The sequence below is a fragment of the Panthera leo genome, chromosome A3, assembly GCF_018350215.1.
Source record: "Panthera leo isolate Ple1 chromosome A3, P.leo_Ple1_pat1.1, whole genome shotgun sequence".
NCBI lineage: Eukaryota > Metazoa > Chordata > Mammalia > Carnivora > Felidae > Panthera > Panthera leo.
Window position 1 is genome coordinate 100,742,926 of NC_056681.1, and position 17,278 is coordinate 100,760,203.

The 17,278-nt window shown below is 40.4% G+C and overlaps 1 protein-coding gene and 1 long non-coding RNA gene across 7 annotated transcripts in view; one reads left to right on the forward strand and one right to left on the reverse strand.

The window, feature by feature from the left end:
- LOC122216295 overlaps nt 1-14,765 on the forward strand; it is a 50,933-nt gene extending 36,168 nt beyond the window's left edge. Inside the window, exons 2-5 of one of the 2 annotated variants that reach the window (XR_006200814.1) lie at nt 4,121-4,240; nt 5,014-5,046; nt 8,072-8,135; nt 14,583-14,765. This is a non-coding gene — a long non-coding RNA (uncharacterized LOC122216295). Of the gene's footprint in view, nt 1-4,120; nt 4,241-5,013; nt 5,047-8,071; nt 8,136-8,303; nt 8,384-14,582 lie in introns of those variants that run through there. The other variant, XR_006200813.1, reaches the window with a different exon arrangement.
- The window catches only part of LOC122216293 (charged multivesicular body protein 3), a 104,150-nt gene extending 88,583 nt beyond the window's left edge, over nt 1-15,567 (reverse strand). The window contains exons 1-3 of one of the 5 annotated variants that reach the window (XM_042932933.1): nt 14,722-15,498; nt 12,360-12,499; nt 1,832-1,947 (exon numbers count right to left, since the gene is read on the reverse strand). In XM_042932933.1, coding sequence (XP_042788867.1) covers nt 1,832-1,947; nt 12,360-12,499; nt 14,722-14,947 — 482 coding nt within the window. In that variant the 5' untranslated portion in view covers nt 14,948-15,498. Of the gene's footprint in view, nt 1-1,831; nt 1,948-4,619; nt 6,029-12,359; nt 12,500-12,579; nt 12,807-14,721 lie in introns of those variants that run through there. The other 4 variants (XM_042932934.1, XM_042932939.1, XM_042932935.1 and 1 more) reach the window with 4 other exon arrangements.
- Between the last annotated feature and the right edge of the window lie 1,711 nt (nt 15,568-17,278).

The following is a 17,278-nucleotide window of genomic DNA, read 5'->3' on the forward strand; positions in this document are numbered from 1 at the left end:
ATATTTGTAAGTTACAGTGTCAAAATACATTAATTAGTTCATTGATTTTTTAAAAAATCAATTCCGAATATTTTTCAATAAAATAGTGATGTTAATACTGACTTTTGGCTTTACCTGAAAAAAAAAAATGAAAATATTGGCACTATCATTTGTCCTGGTATTACAATCACTAGTGAGGGTAAGAAAGATCTCTCACTCAAGACTCTATTTGGGAATGATGGAATCAAACCAAATGCAACGGTCTTTGATAAATGAAGGACAAAAATAACAACGATCTGCTTTTCATTAAAACATTAACACTAAGGCTGTTTTGGACATTTCAACAAAAGGCGTTGTTAGAATATGATCAAGACTCTGTGGCAAAGATGAGAATACGAGCTTTGTGGGAAGACGGGGAGACTGTGAGTTAGAAGATACAAGAACTTTCCTTCTTATCTCCAACTCCTAGGGGATCCTACACCCTACGGTGTGGATCACATCCTATAATACCAGTAAGCAAAACAATCTTGAGGCAAAATGAAGCAAACATGAGCCTAAAGGAGAAAAGGCAGGAAAATATGCGGTACAACAGTAGCACAGGAGGGTTTTCTACATACAGTTAATGGGCTTCCCACTGGGGCCACATGTAAGTAAGTAATACAGACAGTTATATTACTTACGTTAGAAACTACCTAATGTTGTGGGGTTTTCTACATATACATCATACACCCCCTCCTCAGCACTAAACACAACATGCTATATATGCTAATCTTTTATTAAATATTTACTGAATGGATAATTAAATAAATGAATACTTGTAAGTAAAAATTTGATGGCACTAGAAGTTGAAATAAAAAGCACTTCAGGGGCGCCTGGGTGGCTCAGTCGGTTGAGCGTCCAACATGGGCTCAGGTCACAATCTCATGGTTCGTGAGTTCAAGCTCTGCATCGGGCTTGCTGCTGTCAGTGCAGAGCCCCCTTCAAATCCTCTGTCCCCCCCCCCCCATCCCTCTCCCGCTCTCAAAAATAAATAGAAATAAAAATTAAAAAAGCATTTCCAAGAAATAATGTAATAATGAAACAAGAAATAACATGACAAATGAAATAGTGGAGATGATGACAAAAGAACACAAAAATGCCTGCGAGGATTCTTATCTGAGAAAATGGGAAAAACAAAAGACAAAACAGTAAAGAACAGAAAAAGGACAGGTAGAAAGAGTACATGCCTGATTTAAAAAAATGAAGTTGAAACTGAGAACAAACTGAGGGTTGATGGGGGGTGGGAGGGAGGGGAGGGTAGGTGATGGGTATTGAAGAGGGCATCTTTTGGGATGAGCACTGGGTGTTCTATGGAAACCAATTTGACAATAAATTTCATATATTAAAAAAAATAAATTAAAAAAATACAAAAATTCAACTGAATCTGAATTTGGACACTGGGATTAGGGAAAAGGGCACATCTAGGAGCAGCTGTACAGCAGATGGAAATGAGTGTCCACATGTAAACCAGAAGTCAGAATTATGACAAAAGATTTTGATCAGCACAAAGCTATAAATGTGCTGAAGTCTCTTTGGGAAGAAAACTGAAACAAAAGGACTGAAGACATACTCTTAAGAGTCACCCCCACTAGGAAGAATATGGAAGAATGGGATAGAGAGAGAAAGACATCTCAGAAAGGAAGTAAGTAACTGCCAGTTTATCAAAAACTATTTATCAAGCGCCTGTGTAACCCAAGCATGCTAAACATTATGATTAGCTTTCAGTTCAAATAGGCTTCTAATATCATGGTCTTCATTGAGTGAGACAATTCTGGTCAGAACTCAAATTCTAAGAATTGCCTAATCAACTCACCTGGGGTCACTGGAACAATTAAAAGTGCCTGTACGTATTCCAAATCTTGACACCTTTTTCACCATTTTCTCCCAGTGGATTTTACCGACCAAGGGACTTCTGTCATTTGCTATGACCTATTCTCCCAGAAACAAAAACAGAAACTTTAATTACCTAAAATGAAGTCAAACCAACCACTTATATCTATAATGTATCTTCACCTTTTGCAAAAAGATCCTGTTCTGTTCTATCATCATTGCAATTCATGCAGAATGAATAACTGTCCGACTGAAAAGGCTTAAAACATTGAATACAGTGCATTAAACTTCCACACTTTATGGCAGTTACATTGAGGGGAATCAAAATCATATTAAAAAGCTAGCCACATCCTCCACCCTGATTCTTTAGAAATAAGGTACAGAGGAAGAAAATGGCCTTTGGAGTCATTTCTCCACTATGAAAATTTTAAACAATACAAACAAAGCTTACTAGAAATGATCACATGTGAGTTCAAGGAGTTCAAATTTCACTTTTTAAAAGTATAATTATGGAGCCAAGAGTCAAACATTTGTTTTCTATTAAACCATGCTCTGACTAAATCAATACTACTACTTCTACAGCTTTTTCTTAACAATCACGAAAATGTTCTAATATATAAAAAGAATTACCACAATGAATTCTACACTCTTGAACGTCTACTTCAAATCTGCATATAGCTTTCAAACACAATTAAGATTGGGAGAAGTACAAGATTTAAAAAAAAAAAAGAAAAGAAAGAAAAAGGAAAAAACTGTAAATTAACCTTCAAAATGTGTAATGACATCTTTCTTGGCTTTTCTAATCGTTAACACCTTTTCCTTTTATTCCCTAATCTTCCTGCTTTGAATGAAGGCAGGACTTCAACACAGATACCAATAAAAAACGAATTATCTATTAAAAACAAAACCACAAAAACAACTAAACGGGAACTTAAAGGAAAGCCAAAAATGTCTAAAGTCTTCATGAACCATCTGTTTGATTTATTTTAAGCCCAGGGTATATAGGCCAAGTTTATTTTCACAAATGCTATGCAGCTGATGTTATCTAATTGAAAATTACAACACAATACTCTGGGGTCCTTCCTGGGAGGAAGGGCCAGTTTCATGGTCACAAAGCCTTCAGGAAGTGAAATCCCAGGTTATGTGTGTGAAATAAGTGCCAATAGTCTACTCCCTAGGAGATGCAAGAGCAGTCCAGCTACCTCATGGTAGCCTTTCTGCTGGGAAGCCTAACAAATTTCCAGGGCAGCAGAAAGAGAGTACATGGTGGTGACAAGTGACTTGAAATTCACTTTATGTGCAGACGGAACACTGTCCACTAACCCCTGCCATATACCACTGCTACTGTCATCCCCACATCTACAGAGATGTGCATACACACCTAACATTTTGTTAACAACTCTGATGCTTAATAAATATACAAACACATACACAATTTAGGGCACTAAATAAATGGTTTTGATAGTGCTTTTCAGTGAAAATAGGTGGTCTTATTGAGGGAGAGAGACACCAGTTATTATTTAAATGTTCAGATGGTGGAGGTAACCAGGGAAAGGGCAATCTGAGGACATGAAAGCTTTTTCTGAGGTTTATATGTTACCCACAGTCTCTACTTTCACATTTTTTTCATGGTCCAAAATGGCTGGATATATTTTACATGAATAACGACGAAGATAAAGCAAGGCAGATATTTCTTTTCTTTTTTTTCCCTACTACTCAAGAGTCAATATGGTAGGTGCGTGTGGGTGGCTCAGTCGGTTGGGCATCCAACTCGATCTCAGCTCAGGTCATGATCTCACAGATTCGTGAGTTCGAGCCCCACATTGCGCTCTGTACTGACAGCGCAGAAACTGCTTGGGATTCTCTCTCTCCCCCTTTCTGCCCGCTCCCACGTTTGTGCATGCACGCCCTCTTTCAAAATAAATAAATAAGCATTAAAAAAAAAAAAGGGTCAATAATGGTAGTTCATCTTTTCATCAAGTAATCAAAGAAATCTTGAACTTATTTTCCAGATTACTGAGAAGGATTGAGAAGTCTCTGTGCAATCATATCACCATACTCCCTACTTTTTAAAAGAACTCTTTCCTAAAGAGCTTCCTTTTCATTCCCATTTCCCAATCAAGGCTGTAAATAACCCAAAAATTTCAGGTCTGTGTTTATAATGACATTGCATCAAGGGGTTAAGAGGTTGCTTTAGTCAATGTAAGGTATGGCCCTGAGTCTGGGGGCATCCTTCAGTGAAGATCTTATCCACCACTCACATATCTTTCAGATTTACAAGAGCTCCAATTCTAGAAGAGGAAGTAAGAATGAGAGGCAGTTGTTGGCAGGCACTCCTGGTTATAGCACAGACAACACAAGTCTGTGATCAGAGGTGGGAACATCTAAGCAGGTATGTGACAATGTTTACCCCCAGGGCCTTATTTATTCAGCAAGCTGTTCTAATACCTGCTTTTGAAGAGTTTAATGATCCCTAACAGAGAAAGCCACACAAAAATGAAAACTCCCCTAGGCATTCATTGCATGAAAGCATTTTGTTTGACTCTGCAGTTATATTTATGTAGTTAGAAATTGCTCTGTCCAATGTTCTATATAGTTATATTACTCAACTAAAGGTCTAGCATAAATTAAACTTTGTAGAGGCTGAATGAAACCACCACTAAACATTTTAATATCTTCACAAAATAACTCATCTGGCTGAGTCACATGGCACAATCAAACATTCTAAGCCTATTACTACTGGGTCACACCAGTAGGAGTTCCCAACTTACAGCTCATATCCAAAAGTATGCACGATGATTCTGAGTGGCACTCACACTGCTGGTCTTATTAAAAGCAGAGACATACTCCTCGGCAGTTCAGGAAGGATGTTGTGTTCTCTGTGGGGAATATTTTCAGAGACTAGAAAAAAACTAGATGAAAGTACAGCCTGAGTTCCAAGTCTGGGACAGACTTGGCAGGATAGGCTGGAAGTGAAAGAATCTTTCCCTCCCCCTTCCCAGGGTATCTGCCTAACTGGCATCCCCACACTGGCTCACCATTGTATCTCCTGCAGCTAGTATAGTGCCTAACTCATTTGGGTACTCATTAAATATTCATGCTGAACTAAATGGTTTCAGCTTTTTACAGCTTAGTAACTTCATTCTTCAACTTTTGCCTATACAGATTCTCTAAAGCCGCCAAGTTTTGACATCTACTGTAAGTCCCTTCCCCAGCAACCTGTCATTTGGAATATTTTCTGGACAAATGCTAGCATAAAAAGTACTTTGCTATCCAATTACATATCAATGTGCTTGACCCCAGTGAGACATAGGACTTCTAATTCAATGAATTTAGAAATATACTTTTTCCAGAAAAAAACTACCATAATTTTCCCAGGTTCCACTTCACTGTCTAAAGAGTTATTTATCTCTCAAGATGCTAGCACCAATATAGATGATCTAACTCAGCTGGGAAAGTTAATCATATACTGAGATTTTTACTGATCTACACATTTTAGTAAACCAAACTGTAAGCTGTTTTATGACACAGGCTATAGGTTATTCATCTTTGTGCCCTCAGTGCTAATCACAAGGTTCAGCTGGCACACATTAGATTTCAATAAATATTTGTTAGATGGTTGGATGAATGGATGAAACCAGTGGGTTTGCTGGTACATGTTTAACAACCAGCCCTCCAGAAGAAAAAGGAAGCTCTGATTTCTATTACTTGCTGATTTCCTTGGTATAAATACTCCCATATGGCCAATTTCAAGTTACCAATGTGCTATCTCTAAACATGGAATTGGGAAGAGATCTTAACAGTCACTCTTCATGAAGCAGTATGAGCTGGCTCCAGCATACCATGCATGGAACTACGTTGGACAGCGTGTGATGCTAAGTGCACATATTTTCTGATGTCAACCTTGTGTAGTCCAGTTTAAAATTACCAAAAAAAAAAAAAAAAAAACCACCTGGGGCTCAGTTTACTGTCTATTTCCTTCCACATGTATTATAGGTATTACACTGGTATAAGGGAAAAAAAAAAAGCCATATATTTTTGCCTAATGTTTACAGGTGGGTTTTATTAGTAATCAGAGTACCTGCCATAGATGCCATACAGCATCTAGACTAAATTAAGTAACACAACTCCCCAGAACAGGAGAGCTGTGCTGTGATATTTTCTGCATCTCTCAGTATTTCATTTTATTTTATTTTATTTTTTTTAACGTTTATTCATTTTTGAGACAGAGAGAGACGACAGAGCATGAATGGGGGAAGGTCAGAGAGAGAGGGAGACACAGAATCTAAAGCAGGGTCCAGGCTCTAAGCTGTCAGCACAGATCCTGATGCAGGGCTTGAACTCACAAACCGTGAGATCATGACCTGAGCCGAAGTCGGACGCCCAACTGACTGAGCCACCCAGGAGCCCCTCAATATTTCATTTTAATAAGGAGTTTCTACTTTCAAAATCATAGACCAACTTTTTTCTTTTTTTAAATGTTTATTTATTTTTGAGAGACAGAAAGACAGAGCATGAGCTGGGGAGGGAAAGAGAGAGGGAGACACAGAATCTAAAGCAGGGTCCAGGCTCTAAGCTGTCAGCACAGATCCTGACACAGGGCTTGAACTCACAAACCGTGAGATCATGACCTGAGACAAAGTCAGCCACTAAATTGACCAAGCCACCCAGGCGCCTCAATCACAGACCAACTTAAGTAAATACATGCAACTTGTATAAAACCATTAAAAATGGGGACAAGTTGGGAATGCAAGCTGGTGCAGCCACTCTGGAAAACAGTATGGAGATTCCTCAAAAAACTAAAAATAGAACTACCCTACGACCCAGCAATTACACTAAGTATTTATTCAAGGGATACAGGTGTGCTGTTTCGAAGGGACACATGCACCCCACTGTTTATAGCAGCACTATCAACAACAGCCAAAGTATGGAAAGAGCCCAAATGTCCATCGATGGATGAATGGATAAAGAAGATGTGGTGTATATATACAATGGAGTATCACTCGGCAATCAAAAAGAATGAAATCTTGCCATTTGCAACTACTGGAGGGAGGGATGGAACTGGAGGGTGTTATGCTAAGCGTAATTAGTCAGAGAAAGACAGATATATGACTTCACTCACATGAGGACTTTAAGAGACAAAACAGATGAACATAAGGGAAGGGAAACAAAAATAATATAAAAACAGGGAGGGGGACAAAACAGAAGAGACTCTTAAATATGGAGAACAAACAGAGTTACTGGAGGGTTGTGGGAGGGGGGATGGGCTAAATGGGTAAGGGGTACTAAGGAATCTACTCCTGAAATCATTGTTGCACTATATGCTAACTAATTTGGATGTAAATTTAAAAAGAAATTAAAAAAAAAGAAATAATAGATGAATTCAAAAGCATAAAAAAAATGGGGACAAGTGATTGACAAAAACAAAACTCAATAGCATTTAATTATTTCTTTGGTATCTTCACTAGCTTTCTTTATGAGTAAGCAGAAATAAAAGTTTTTTACTAAACAGAAATAAAAGTTTTTCACCAGAACAAAATAAATGGTACAGTGGTTTGCTATGTATTTCACCTTTAGAGTCAAGAAAGGAATAAAGGGGTTAGAATCTCCCTGAACAAAGCTTTGTCTAGAAACAAAGATAAACAAGTTTTATAACAGCTATTAACTCTTTTTAGCCAAACAGGAAATAGAGTAACGTGATACTCTGGTAAATATTGACCCAAAGTTTTACTTTAAATCAGGTGATGCTTTTCACTGCTACCTCAATTCTAGTGACGTTAAATTCCTTATGATGGGGATAAAGCCAGTAGGGAACAAATAACACAGTCCTTCCTTGAACAAAGGTCAAAAAGAGAAATAGAAATGTTAAGATAAGGATAAACCCATAAACCCCACAACGCATGCTAACTTTTCCATTTCAGGCTAGCCACTGTCCCATCTGCCTAAGAGTTTTCTGGGGTGGGAGCAGGGGAAGTAACTGTCTTCAATTTGTGATACTCAGATAATTGGGTGGTGGTAAAATCAAAGAATCCACAATACTAGAAGATAAATAACTAATGAAAGATATGAGCAGAGGTTAGGAACAAAGCAGGGAAACTTAGATTGTTAGAACTGCTAGAAAAAAGAAGACTTAGTTGTTCCATGGGTTATATAGGGTGTTATATGTCCCATATGTGTTGTTGCCTGGAAAACTGAAATTAGTTCTGTTCACTTCATATTACAGAGACTACAGGATAGATGTGGAAAAGCTTCACATGAAAAGGAGCATCCTACTATTCTGGTTTAATGTAAGGATAATTCATGAGCACTAACACATTTTAGAACAATTAAGAAGAGAAAGACATAAAGACCACTAACATGTATCATGCAGCAAATAAAAGCATGAGCTGCACAGAAGACAGATTCAAAAGGAATACAAATTAAGTAATTTATAGAAATTTATTCTTCTCGTGTAGTGTCATTCCATGTGTCATGTCACCAAAAAAGATAACCAACCTAGATTACCAATCCACTACAGAAAAATAATGAACTGACCAAGTGATGAAACAGGTAAGTAATATACCCATTTATTAAAGTCACATTTTCGGGGTGCCTGGGTAGCTTAGTTGGTTAAGCAACCAACTCTTGATTTCAGCTCAGGTCATGATCTCACAATCTGTGAGATCAAACCCTATGTTAGGCTCTGCACTGAGAGCGTGCAGTCCACTTAGGACTCTCCCTCTCTCTCTGCCCCTCTCCCACTCGTGTGCACTCTCTCTCTCAAAATAAAATTTAAAAAGTCATACTTTCCCTAAGTAAATCCAGACATCCTTTCAATGACATACGAAGCCTAATGTCCTAATTATCAGTTTTATGATGCCTAACTACATTTTTTTCTCAATAAATACAAAAGGAAACCATAATTCATTGCAGTCAGGAAGGATATTAGAAAAATGGGAGGAAAAGAAAGAACTCTGATGTGTTTAAGTATTTCTTATACAGGATACCTACAATAAAGGCAATCTGAAGAGGACTGAACTGGCTGGGATCTATGCACTCTCTCAAATTAAAAAAAAAAAGAGCCAACTAAAATTGGTCAGCTTCTTTGAAAATAAATAGAAAAGAATAATTCAAATTATTAAAAACAGAATTTTTAAGTTATCCTTCACAAGAGATTGGATAAATATGATTTGAGCTGAAAGAATGACAAGCAACCAAGAGAATACTTGTTTCTAACAGACATTTTCAATTTAAAAAACAAAACAAAACAACAACAACAAAACTAAAAGCCCTCTTTTAAGAGTTTAAACCAATGTCTGTGCTGATGAGCTTAGCTTGGTGACTTGAATGAGGACAGGGTTTCAATCTCAATCTTCTCAGTTGTCCTGCCAGAGATTGTTCTTCTAAGCCCAGCCAGTTTGACAGATGTAAGCCACTGGCTCCAAGGGATATAAGCCAGACATTGGTGATCAGTGCAAATCCTGAAGGTCACTGGAAAAACTAAATGTGTGTCCTACTACCATTAACACACAGAAAACCATATAAACACATTCCACTTTTCTTAGAAGCCATTTTTCAATCACTAATACCTGTGAGGCTTAAAAAATATTTTCAGAGGAAAAGAATTTAGTGATTACAATTTAAATGCTAACATTCACTATCATTCATTATTTGTTCTTCATTTCATTCAAGTGTCACTTTATCAGAGAATTCTTTGCCATTCTCTGACTCCTTGCCTTGTTTATTTTTCTCCTTAGCATTTTCCACTAACTTGATGTTGTATTAAATATTTACTCACTTATTGCCTACCTCTCCCAACTGGAATGTGAACTGCCTGAGAGAGCAAGGACTTAGCCTGCTGTATGTTCCTGGTATATCTCCAGGGCCTGGCATACAACTAACTGCTAAATAAACTATTTCATATTTTAAGGGAGTTTATATCTTTTTTTCTTTTTTATATTTGTGGGTTTGTTTTTTTTTTTTGAGGTGGGGGAAGGGCAGAGACAGGAGAGTGAAAATCTTAAGCAGGCTCCACACCCAGCTAAGAACCTGAGGCATAAAGCCCAATGTGGGGCTCAAACTCAAACACCATGAAATCATGACCTGAGCCAAGATCAAGAGGTGGACACTTAATTGGCTGAGCCACCTAGGCACCCCAATCCATGGTTATATTTAATAGAACATTAAAAAATAGGGCACTGGGTGGCTCAGTCGGTTAAGCATCTGACTCTTGATTCTGACTCAGGTATGATCTCAGGGTCATGAGATGGGGCTCCGCACCGTGCTTCACATTGACAGTGCAGAACCTGCTTGGGATTCTCTCCCTCTTTCTCTCTCAAAAATAAACAAACTTAAAAAACAAAAAAGCAGATCGTTTGTAAGCCAGGAATACATGTTAGTGAACCAGAATGTGTTCATTTTTTATAGGCAGAATCCTATATACCAAAAGAATTTCTAGACTTTTGACATGGCTTTTCCAAGTTTCGAAGGTGTTCTGCATCTTTATTATTCATCTCTATGGGATCATTCAGTGTATGGACACTTAGAGAACATAGGGAAACGGGACAGGCTATTCAACTCAATCTCAGTAATAAAACTAAAATTATCAAAACCAACAAGTCTTTTTTTTTTTAATTTTTTAAATGTTTATTCATATTTGAGAGACAGAGAGAGACAGAGCGTGAGTAGGGGAGGGGCAGAGAGAGAGGGAGACACAGAATATGAAGAAGGCTCCAGGCTCTGAGCTGTCAGCACAGAGCCTGACGCGAGGCTCGAACCCTCAAACCGTGAGATCATGACCTGAGCCAAAGTTGGATACTCAACCGACTGAACCACCCAGGCACCCTCCAAAAAGCCTTTCTTGATCAGACTATCAGATATGAATATCTAGGAAAGGAAATGGAATTAACTATTCACTTATAAATTAAAGCTTTAAAGATGCTAGTTTATTTTTCAATACCAATTAATTCAGAGAAATAAACTAGAATTGGATGGATAACGTATAGACTATATCCACAATCTCCCAGGGTCTCCCTTTGCTAAATTTAAAAATTACTGAATTAGATAATCTGGCAGGTAAAAGGTCAGACACAATAGGAAGACTGCATGTAAAGGAAAGTCATGAATAGTCAACGTAATCACCTGAAGAATTCCCAAACCTCAACTCTTTAGCCCCATGGACCATAGTATTGTTACATCTTCCTTAGGTGTATATGTTTTATTTGAGGTCAAGTACAACAGAAAATCTATCTATAATCATATTGCAAATCTATGACAAGACCAGATCTGCATCTAACTGCATCTGAGCTCATAGCTTTTTCTACCATATTTTGACGTCATTGTTCTCAGAAATATGAAGAAGCAATTTTGATTTTTATACCCTGAATCAAACTTGGCCAACCCCAGTGTTAAATGACAAAAGTAGCTGACAAAAAATCAGGAGTCCTGAGATTTGATCCTGATTCAATAATCATAATTTTAGCCAAAATCATGCTGTTAATTTGGTTGATATTTTATTTTAAATGAACTTACATTTTTTAAAAAATTAAATAACTTTATCCTTGCCCTAAATATCTGTGAAATTAGATGTTCAATGCAATATTGATTTTTCTAATTTGTATAAAAATCCATAAATGATGATGTGTGCCCATTCACTTACCATCAAGTGATACATAAACCGCACTTTGCGAAGCATAAAAGATGAATTTTTAGACCCTTCATAGCTCTACAACTCTAATATGCTAACTCAATTTCACAGTTTTGATATCACAAGAGCTAGGGTTTAAAATTATCATGGGGCGCCTGGGTGGCGCAGTCGGTTAAGCGTCCGACTTCAGCCAGGTCACGATCTCGCGGTCCGTGAGTTCGAGCCCTGCGTCAGGCTCTGGGCTGATGGCTCGGAGCCTGGAGCCTGTTTCCGATTCTGTGTCTCCCTCTCTCTCTGCCCCTCCCCCGTTCATGCTCTGTCTCTCTCTGTCCCAAAAATAAATAAAAAACGTTGAAAAAAAAAAAATTAAAAAAAAAAAAATAAAATTATCATCTCATCAATTTCATAAGCAAAGTAATGAGCACTCCCCACCAGTCCCCACAATATCTTTTCCTCTATTGTCACAAAGTTGGCTATTTCCCTAATAGCAGGATTTTCTTACTTCTACTTCAGGGTTTTTCCTCTAGATACAAAAATCATTTGGATTACTGCATTACAAACTGGAGTTAATCAAAACTGTAACAGCGCAAATCACTCAACAAAAGGAATAGATGTGTGTTTCTTACTTTCATGAGGATCCAACAACCAAAATGGATTTGTTTCTGCTGATTCTAACCAGTCAACCCTCTTTTCCCAACACTTCCCCTCCCCACTCTTCAATCTTCATTTTCCATGGTCTGTAGACCTCTTTAAGAGGATACTGGAGCCTACCTATGAGAATTGAGTTATGCTGAAGAAACACGACACAAATATATAGAAGTGTCACCAGCTGGTGAATACTATTTTGGTAAAAATAATTTTACTTCTATCACTTTACTTCTGATACCTGAACCAGCCAGATGCCATCTTTTGTGTCTTCTACAAGCTCATAGAAGTGCATTTCACCACTGAAATTGGTACTAGAAACAGATTCAGATGCTTCTTCTTCCTTGAGTGCAGAATAGAGCTCACCTTCCATCAAGTCACCTGAAGAAAGAAAAAAGTAACAGCAGTAAGATTTCAAAAATCCTACCTTCCCAACTTCAATGATTAATTCCACTACACACTGTTAAAAATCATGTCATAGGACTTCCATTTCCCTCTATAGAAGAGTAGAACCTGAATACACCCATTTAAGATTCAGTCAGCCAGTATGTCATAAGAACCTAGTATATGTCAGACAAAAGTGAACAGACAAAAATCCATCTTCTCATGGAACTTACATGCCAGTGAGGTCATCACATAATTTATTAGGAAATTACTTAATTTCCTGGTAAGCCCAAAAAGCCATCACAGTATTATTTAGTTTTGTGTGTGACATGCCCAGGCTTCAAATAATTTTTAAACAGTATGATTTACATACTTCAGACTTGTAAGATTTAGAAATGGGTTTACGGAATTTGCCATCACCACCTGCTTAAAATAGCAATAGGGCCTGTAAGACTTGAAGGTTAGATACAAAAGATTACCTGTAAGAAAAAACTCCATACTCAAACTTTCAGTGTAAGTTGAGAGCTTATATGATCAAGTAAAAAGGAAAACACTAATGTCAAATTATTCTAATTTTGTCTTAAATGTGAAAACAAGCACTGTATCATGATAGCAGCAACATCATTTATAACGAATACTTAAATTATAAAGTTAAACTGCTATACCAAGACTTCTCTGCTATAAAAGGTGTGATCTGAGTCATATTTTTGTAGGCTGTGTGCATTCTTTAAATGATATGTGCATTCTTTGTACACTCAAAGTGACAAGTATTTTTAGGCCCAAAGGAAGCAACACAAATAAAAGTCAAAAGAAAAACGTTTTATTAAATTTTTTTAGCATGAGAAGTGATTTGGCTGTGGCAGTGAAGATACTTCTCATTTCTGAACCTAGAAAATTCATTTATTAGGGATCTACTTTACTCCATTTCCCATTCCCCGCCCCCACGGTAGAAGTAAGTTACCATAAACCAGACAGTAAACGAGAGGCAAGAAAAAAAACCCGATTTTATGTTTTCCCTATAAAAAAGTATCACGTTTACATGCAAATATTACACATTTATATCACTACCCCAGTACTGAAATACAAATTTGATAACCCTTAACCTGGAAATATGTGAGTGCTCAACTCCTCTGGAGTTAGTATTCTTGTCTATCACACTACACGGCTACACAGTACTAAATAAGGGGAAAAAAATGCCTTGTTAAAGACACAGCAGATCTACTTGAAACAACAAAAAAGATAACCATCAGTTTCAACTGCTTCCTACAGCAACCCAGAATGCCTTTCTCTAGTTACAGTACATTCCCCTTCCAGGACGTTTACCTAAACAAAGATTATTTTCTTCAGGGGTGAAAAAAAATTAACTATATATCTTACTTAATCCTCCCCAAACCAACAGTTACGGCCAACGCATTTTTCTTTAAAATGTTAAACAAATATTCACTTAGCACTATTTCAATTCTATGTCTCAGAGCATTTACAGTGATGCAGCAGCGTCTGTGACTTCTACAAGAGAAAAGTTTACATCCAAGACATAAGGATTTTTTTAAAAAACCCTGACAGTAATACAAACAAGGTAGGAATTCACAAAAAATAAACTCACTTCATTTTCACCAAACTTAAAGTATGAAAAGCCAATACTGTACAGTTCACCCTTTCTCGATATTTATCCTCATGATTTAAAAATTATATCTTAGCCCTAAGTGCCTCTTTGATAGTAAGTATTCCAATGATATTTTTCCCTCCTGTTATTATGCTATTATTGTTATTTATTATTATCGTGACAAACACTGCTATCTACAGACAACGTTTTGGGGTTTTCCTTCTCTTATATCCTTAGGAATTTCGACTGACAATGCTTTCCAGTTTGTCTGCAACCGGCTGACATTCCCTAATTTTAAGAAAATGGTTTCTTACTAAACATTGCTAAGAAGCTGCACTTAAATCTGTTATTTAAAAAAAAAAAAAAACAAAAAAAAAAAAAAAACAGCTTAAAAAGACACAGCAACACCCCCACAAATAATTCCAGCCCCCTTCTCAAAACTGGGATTTACTTTTTTTTTTTTTTTTTTCCCCGCAGAAAACCTGGACAGCTCTCGAAGTTGTCTGCGTAACCCACCCAGGTAATGCCCCATTCTGAGGGAACCACTAGGCACGAGGAAGTACAAGTCGCCCCCTCCACCGGGTGGAGGGGGACCCCACGGTAGCCCGATACTCGCCTGACTTTTCCACCAGCTCCCGGACATCCTTCTTCTCGGGCAGCCCCGAGTACCCCAGCCCCCGGCACTCCAGAATGGTCTTCAGCTTCTTGAAGCTCAGCGCCACCGGATCCACCAGCTGGGTGGCAAAGATGCCAGTTTCATACCACACAATGGCCTCAAAAAACCTGGCCAGGACGAACAGGACCAGAAAATAGAGGAGTAGGAAAAACAGCTTCAGCCACATCTTCCCCTGCGTCTTGTCTCTTCTCAGAGAGCTCAGGAGACGAAAAAGAGGGGCGCGGAGCGGGGGAGTGTGTGCTCACGCCCGCCGGGGCGCGGGCACTATCCCAGCGTGGTCCGGCCTCGCCGCCCTCACTGTCGCGCCATCGCCGGCCCGGGGGCTGGGGGTTCGGCTATTTGTGCGGGGTTGAGGAAGAGACGGGGAGGGGCAGAGGCGCAGAGCCTCGCGCGGGGCCTTCCCGTCGAGAGGCGACAGACATAAAGGGGGGGGGGGGAAACACTAAAAAAACCCCATCAGTCAAACACCGAAAGGAGCGGGGCGCGGGTGGGCCCTCGGGGAACAAAACGAGGGACGTCTCCCCCGGCGGGGGGCTCTGACCGAGGTGGCGGGGTGGGTCTTCCAGCACCGTAATCTCAAGGGGGAAGGAGGAGGCCCCCCAAATCATTCAGATCCACAAAGGAAGGCTGGGCGGGAGGCCGGGGCCGGAGGGGCGGCGGGCCGGGGAGGCGGTTGGGGCCGGCGGGCGGCGGCCGGGCTCCCGCGGCGGCTGGTCAGGAGGGCGCGGCGCTCGGCTCCGCCAGGCCCCGGGCCCAGCTCGGGGAGGAGCGGCCCGCCGCCAGGCCCCAGGCCCCGCCGGCCGCCCAGGCTCCGCGAGAGGCGCGGCGGGCACGGCGGCGGCGGCTCCAGATTCGCTCGGGCCGGCGGGCGGCGCCTTTCAGGCGGGCGGGCACCGCGGCCCGGCCCGGGAGGGGGCGTCGCGGTCTCTGCAGAGATAAATGGGGCGCGCGGGCCGACGGTCCTGGAGGAGAAAGGCAAAAATAGGCCCCGACGGCTCCCTGAGCAGCTCTGGGGCGGCTTCCTGGCCACGCAGCGCCCGCCCCGCTCAGATGGGCGGCGCGGGTCTCGGCCGCCGTCCCTGACGCCCCCGCCACCTCGCGAGGCCGCGGCACTCGCCTCGGGAGCAGAGGATCAGCTGGGGCCGCGGCCGGAGCCGAGACATAACAACTGACGTCGGCGGCGGGGCGGGGCCTCGGGCGGCGGGGCGGGGCCTCGGGCGGGGCCGCGATGAAGCGCTGGCCAGACCAGCGTTGGGGCAAAGTGGGTGTGGGGGGGAGGGGGCGGTCACACCCGGGGGCTGGAAAGCATTTCGGGGCCGCAGCTTTAGCCCCCAAAACTTACCTCTCTGGTGTCTTCTCCGTTCTTCGCTCTCTTTCATTTTGCCCTGCAGATGTTTAGTAAATAATTTTGGCTAAGGGTTGGACTTTGGACTGTCACTTTGTGTATTTTTTGTACAAATAGGACAGTTAATGATCCTCTTAAAATCAGTAAAACCAGATGACTACGTTTATGCAAGGTCCTGGTGAATTGGGAAACTTTGGGCACTGTTGATTTGAGGTGGTAGAAGGTGAAACCCAGAAAACAATGGTTTTCCGTTTCTAAGGACAGAATGTAGTTTGCGCACCACGTGTATTAGAGGAGGTTTGGCAGAAACAGGGAGTTAGAACGAGGCCCACTTGTCCCGCCTGTTGCAATTTTCCCTCTCCCTCTTCAATGTTAGGGGTGTTAAAAGCCAGGTATTGAGGCGGGTATTGGGTTCCCAGGACAAAGGCTGCTGAGTGTTAATATGTCCCTGTGCAAAGTTTACATGTCTTTTCTTTTGTTACCCTCCCTGAGTGTGGCCACTGCTAGCAAGATGAATGTATATAAAGTGAGTAATGTGGGTGACTATGCATTATCAGTTTCTGTATTTAACTTCCGTGGAGCATACTCTTTATGTCAAACTCTGTGCCAGTCTTGAGGGAGAAAAGGGTTGCATGCTTAAACCAACAAGGCTGGCTTCTACCAACTCCCTTGATTAGGAAGGGCAAGACCCAGGAATTACAAGAGAACCATTAGCCATTGTGCAAAGCTGTCAAATGTCCTGAACTGGGGGGGGGGGGGGGGGGAGAGTATGTTTTAGGAAGAATAGAGGTGTGATCCTCAATCATGAAGCAAAGGAGGAATGGAAAGCAAAGAATGGATGGTGAGAATGTAGCCAGAATGGCACCCCTTTAGAATAAAGCACACACACTAAATTCTATTCCTGAAATTATTATTACACTGTATGTTAACTAACTTGGATTTAAATTTTAAAAATACAAAAGGTAATAAAATAAAATAAAATAAAATAAAATAAAATAAAATAAAACAAAGCACACAAATGAATTTCAGTGGCCAACTAGTGGAGGAGGACTTATGAGGGAGTGGGCCCAGGGAGTAGGGAGAAAGAATCAGAGGAGGAGGTGTAGGAATGTACAACCAGCTCTTGGCTTCTGCTCCTTGTCTTAGCGAGCT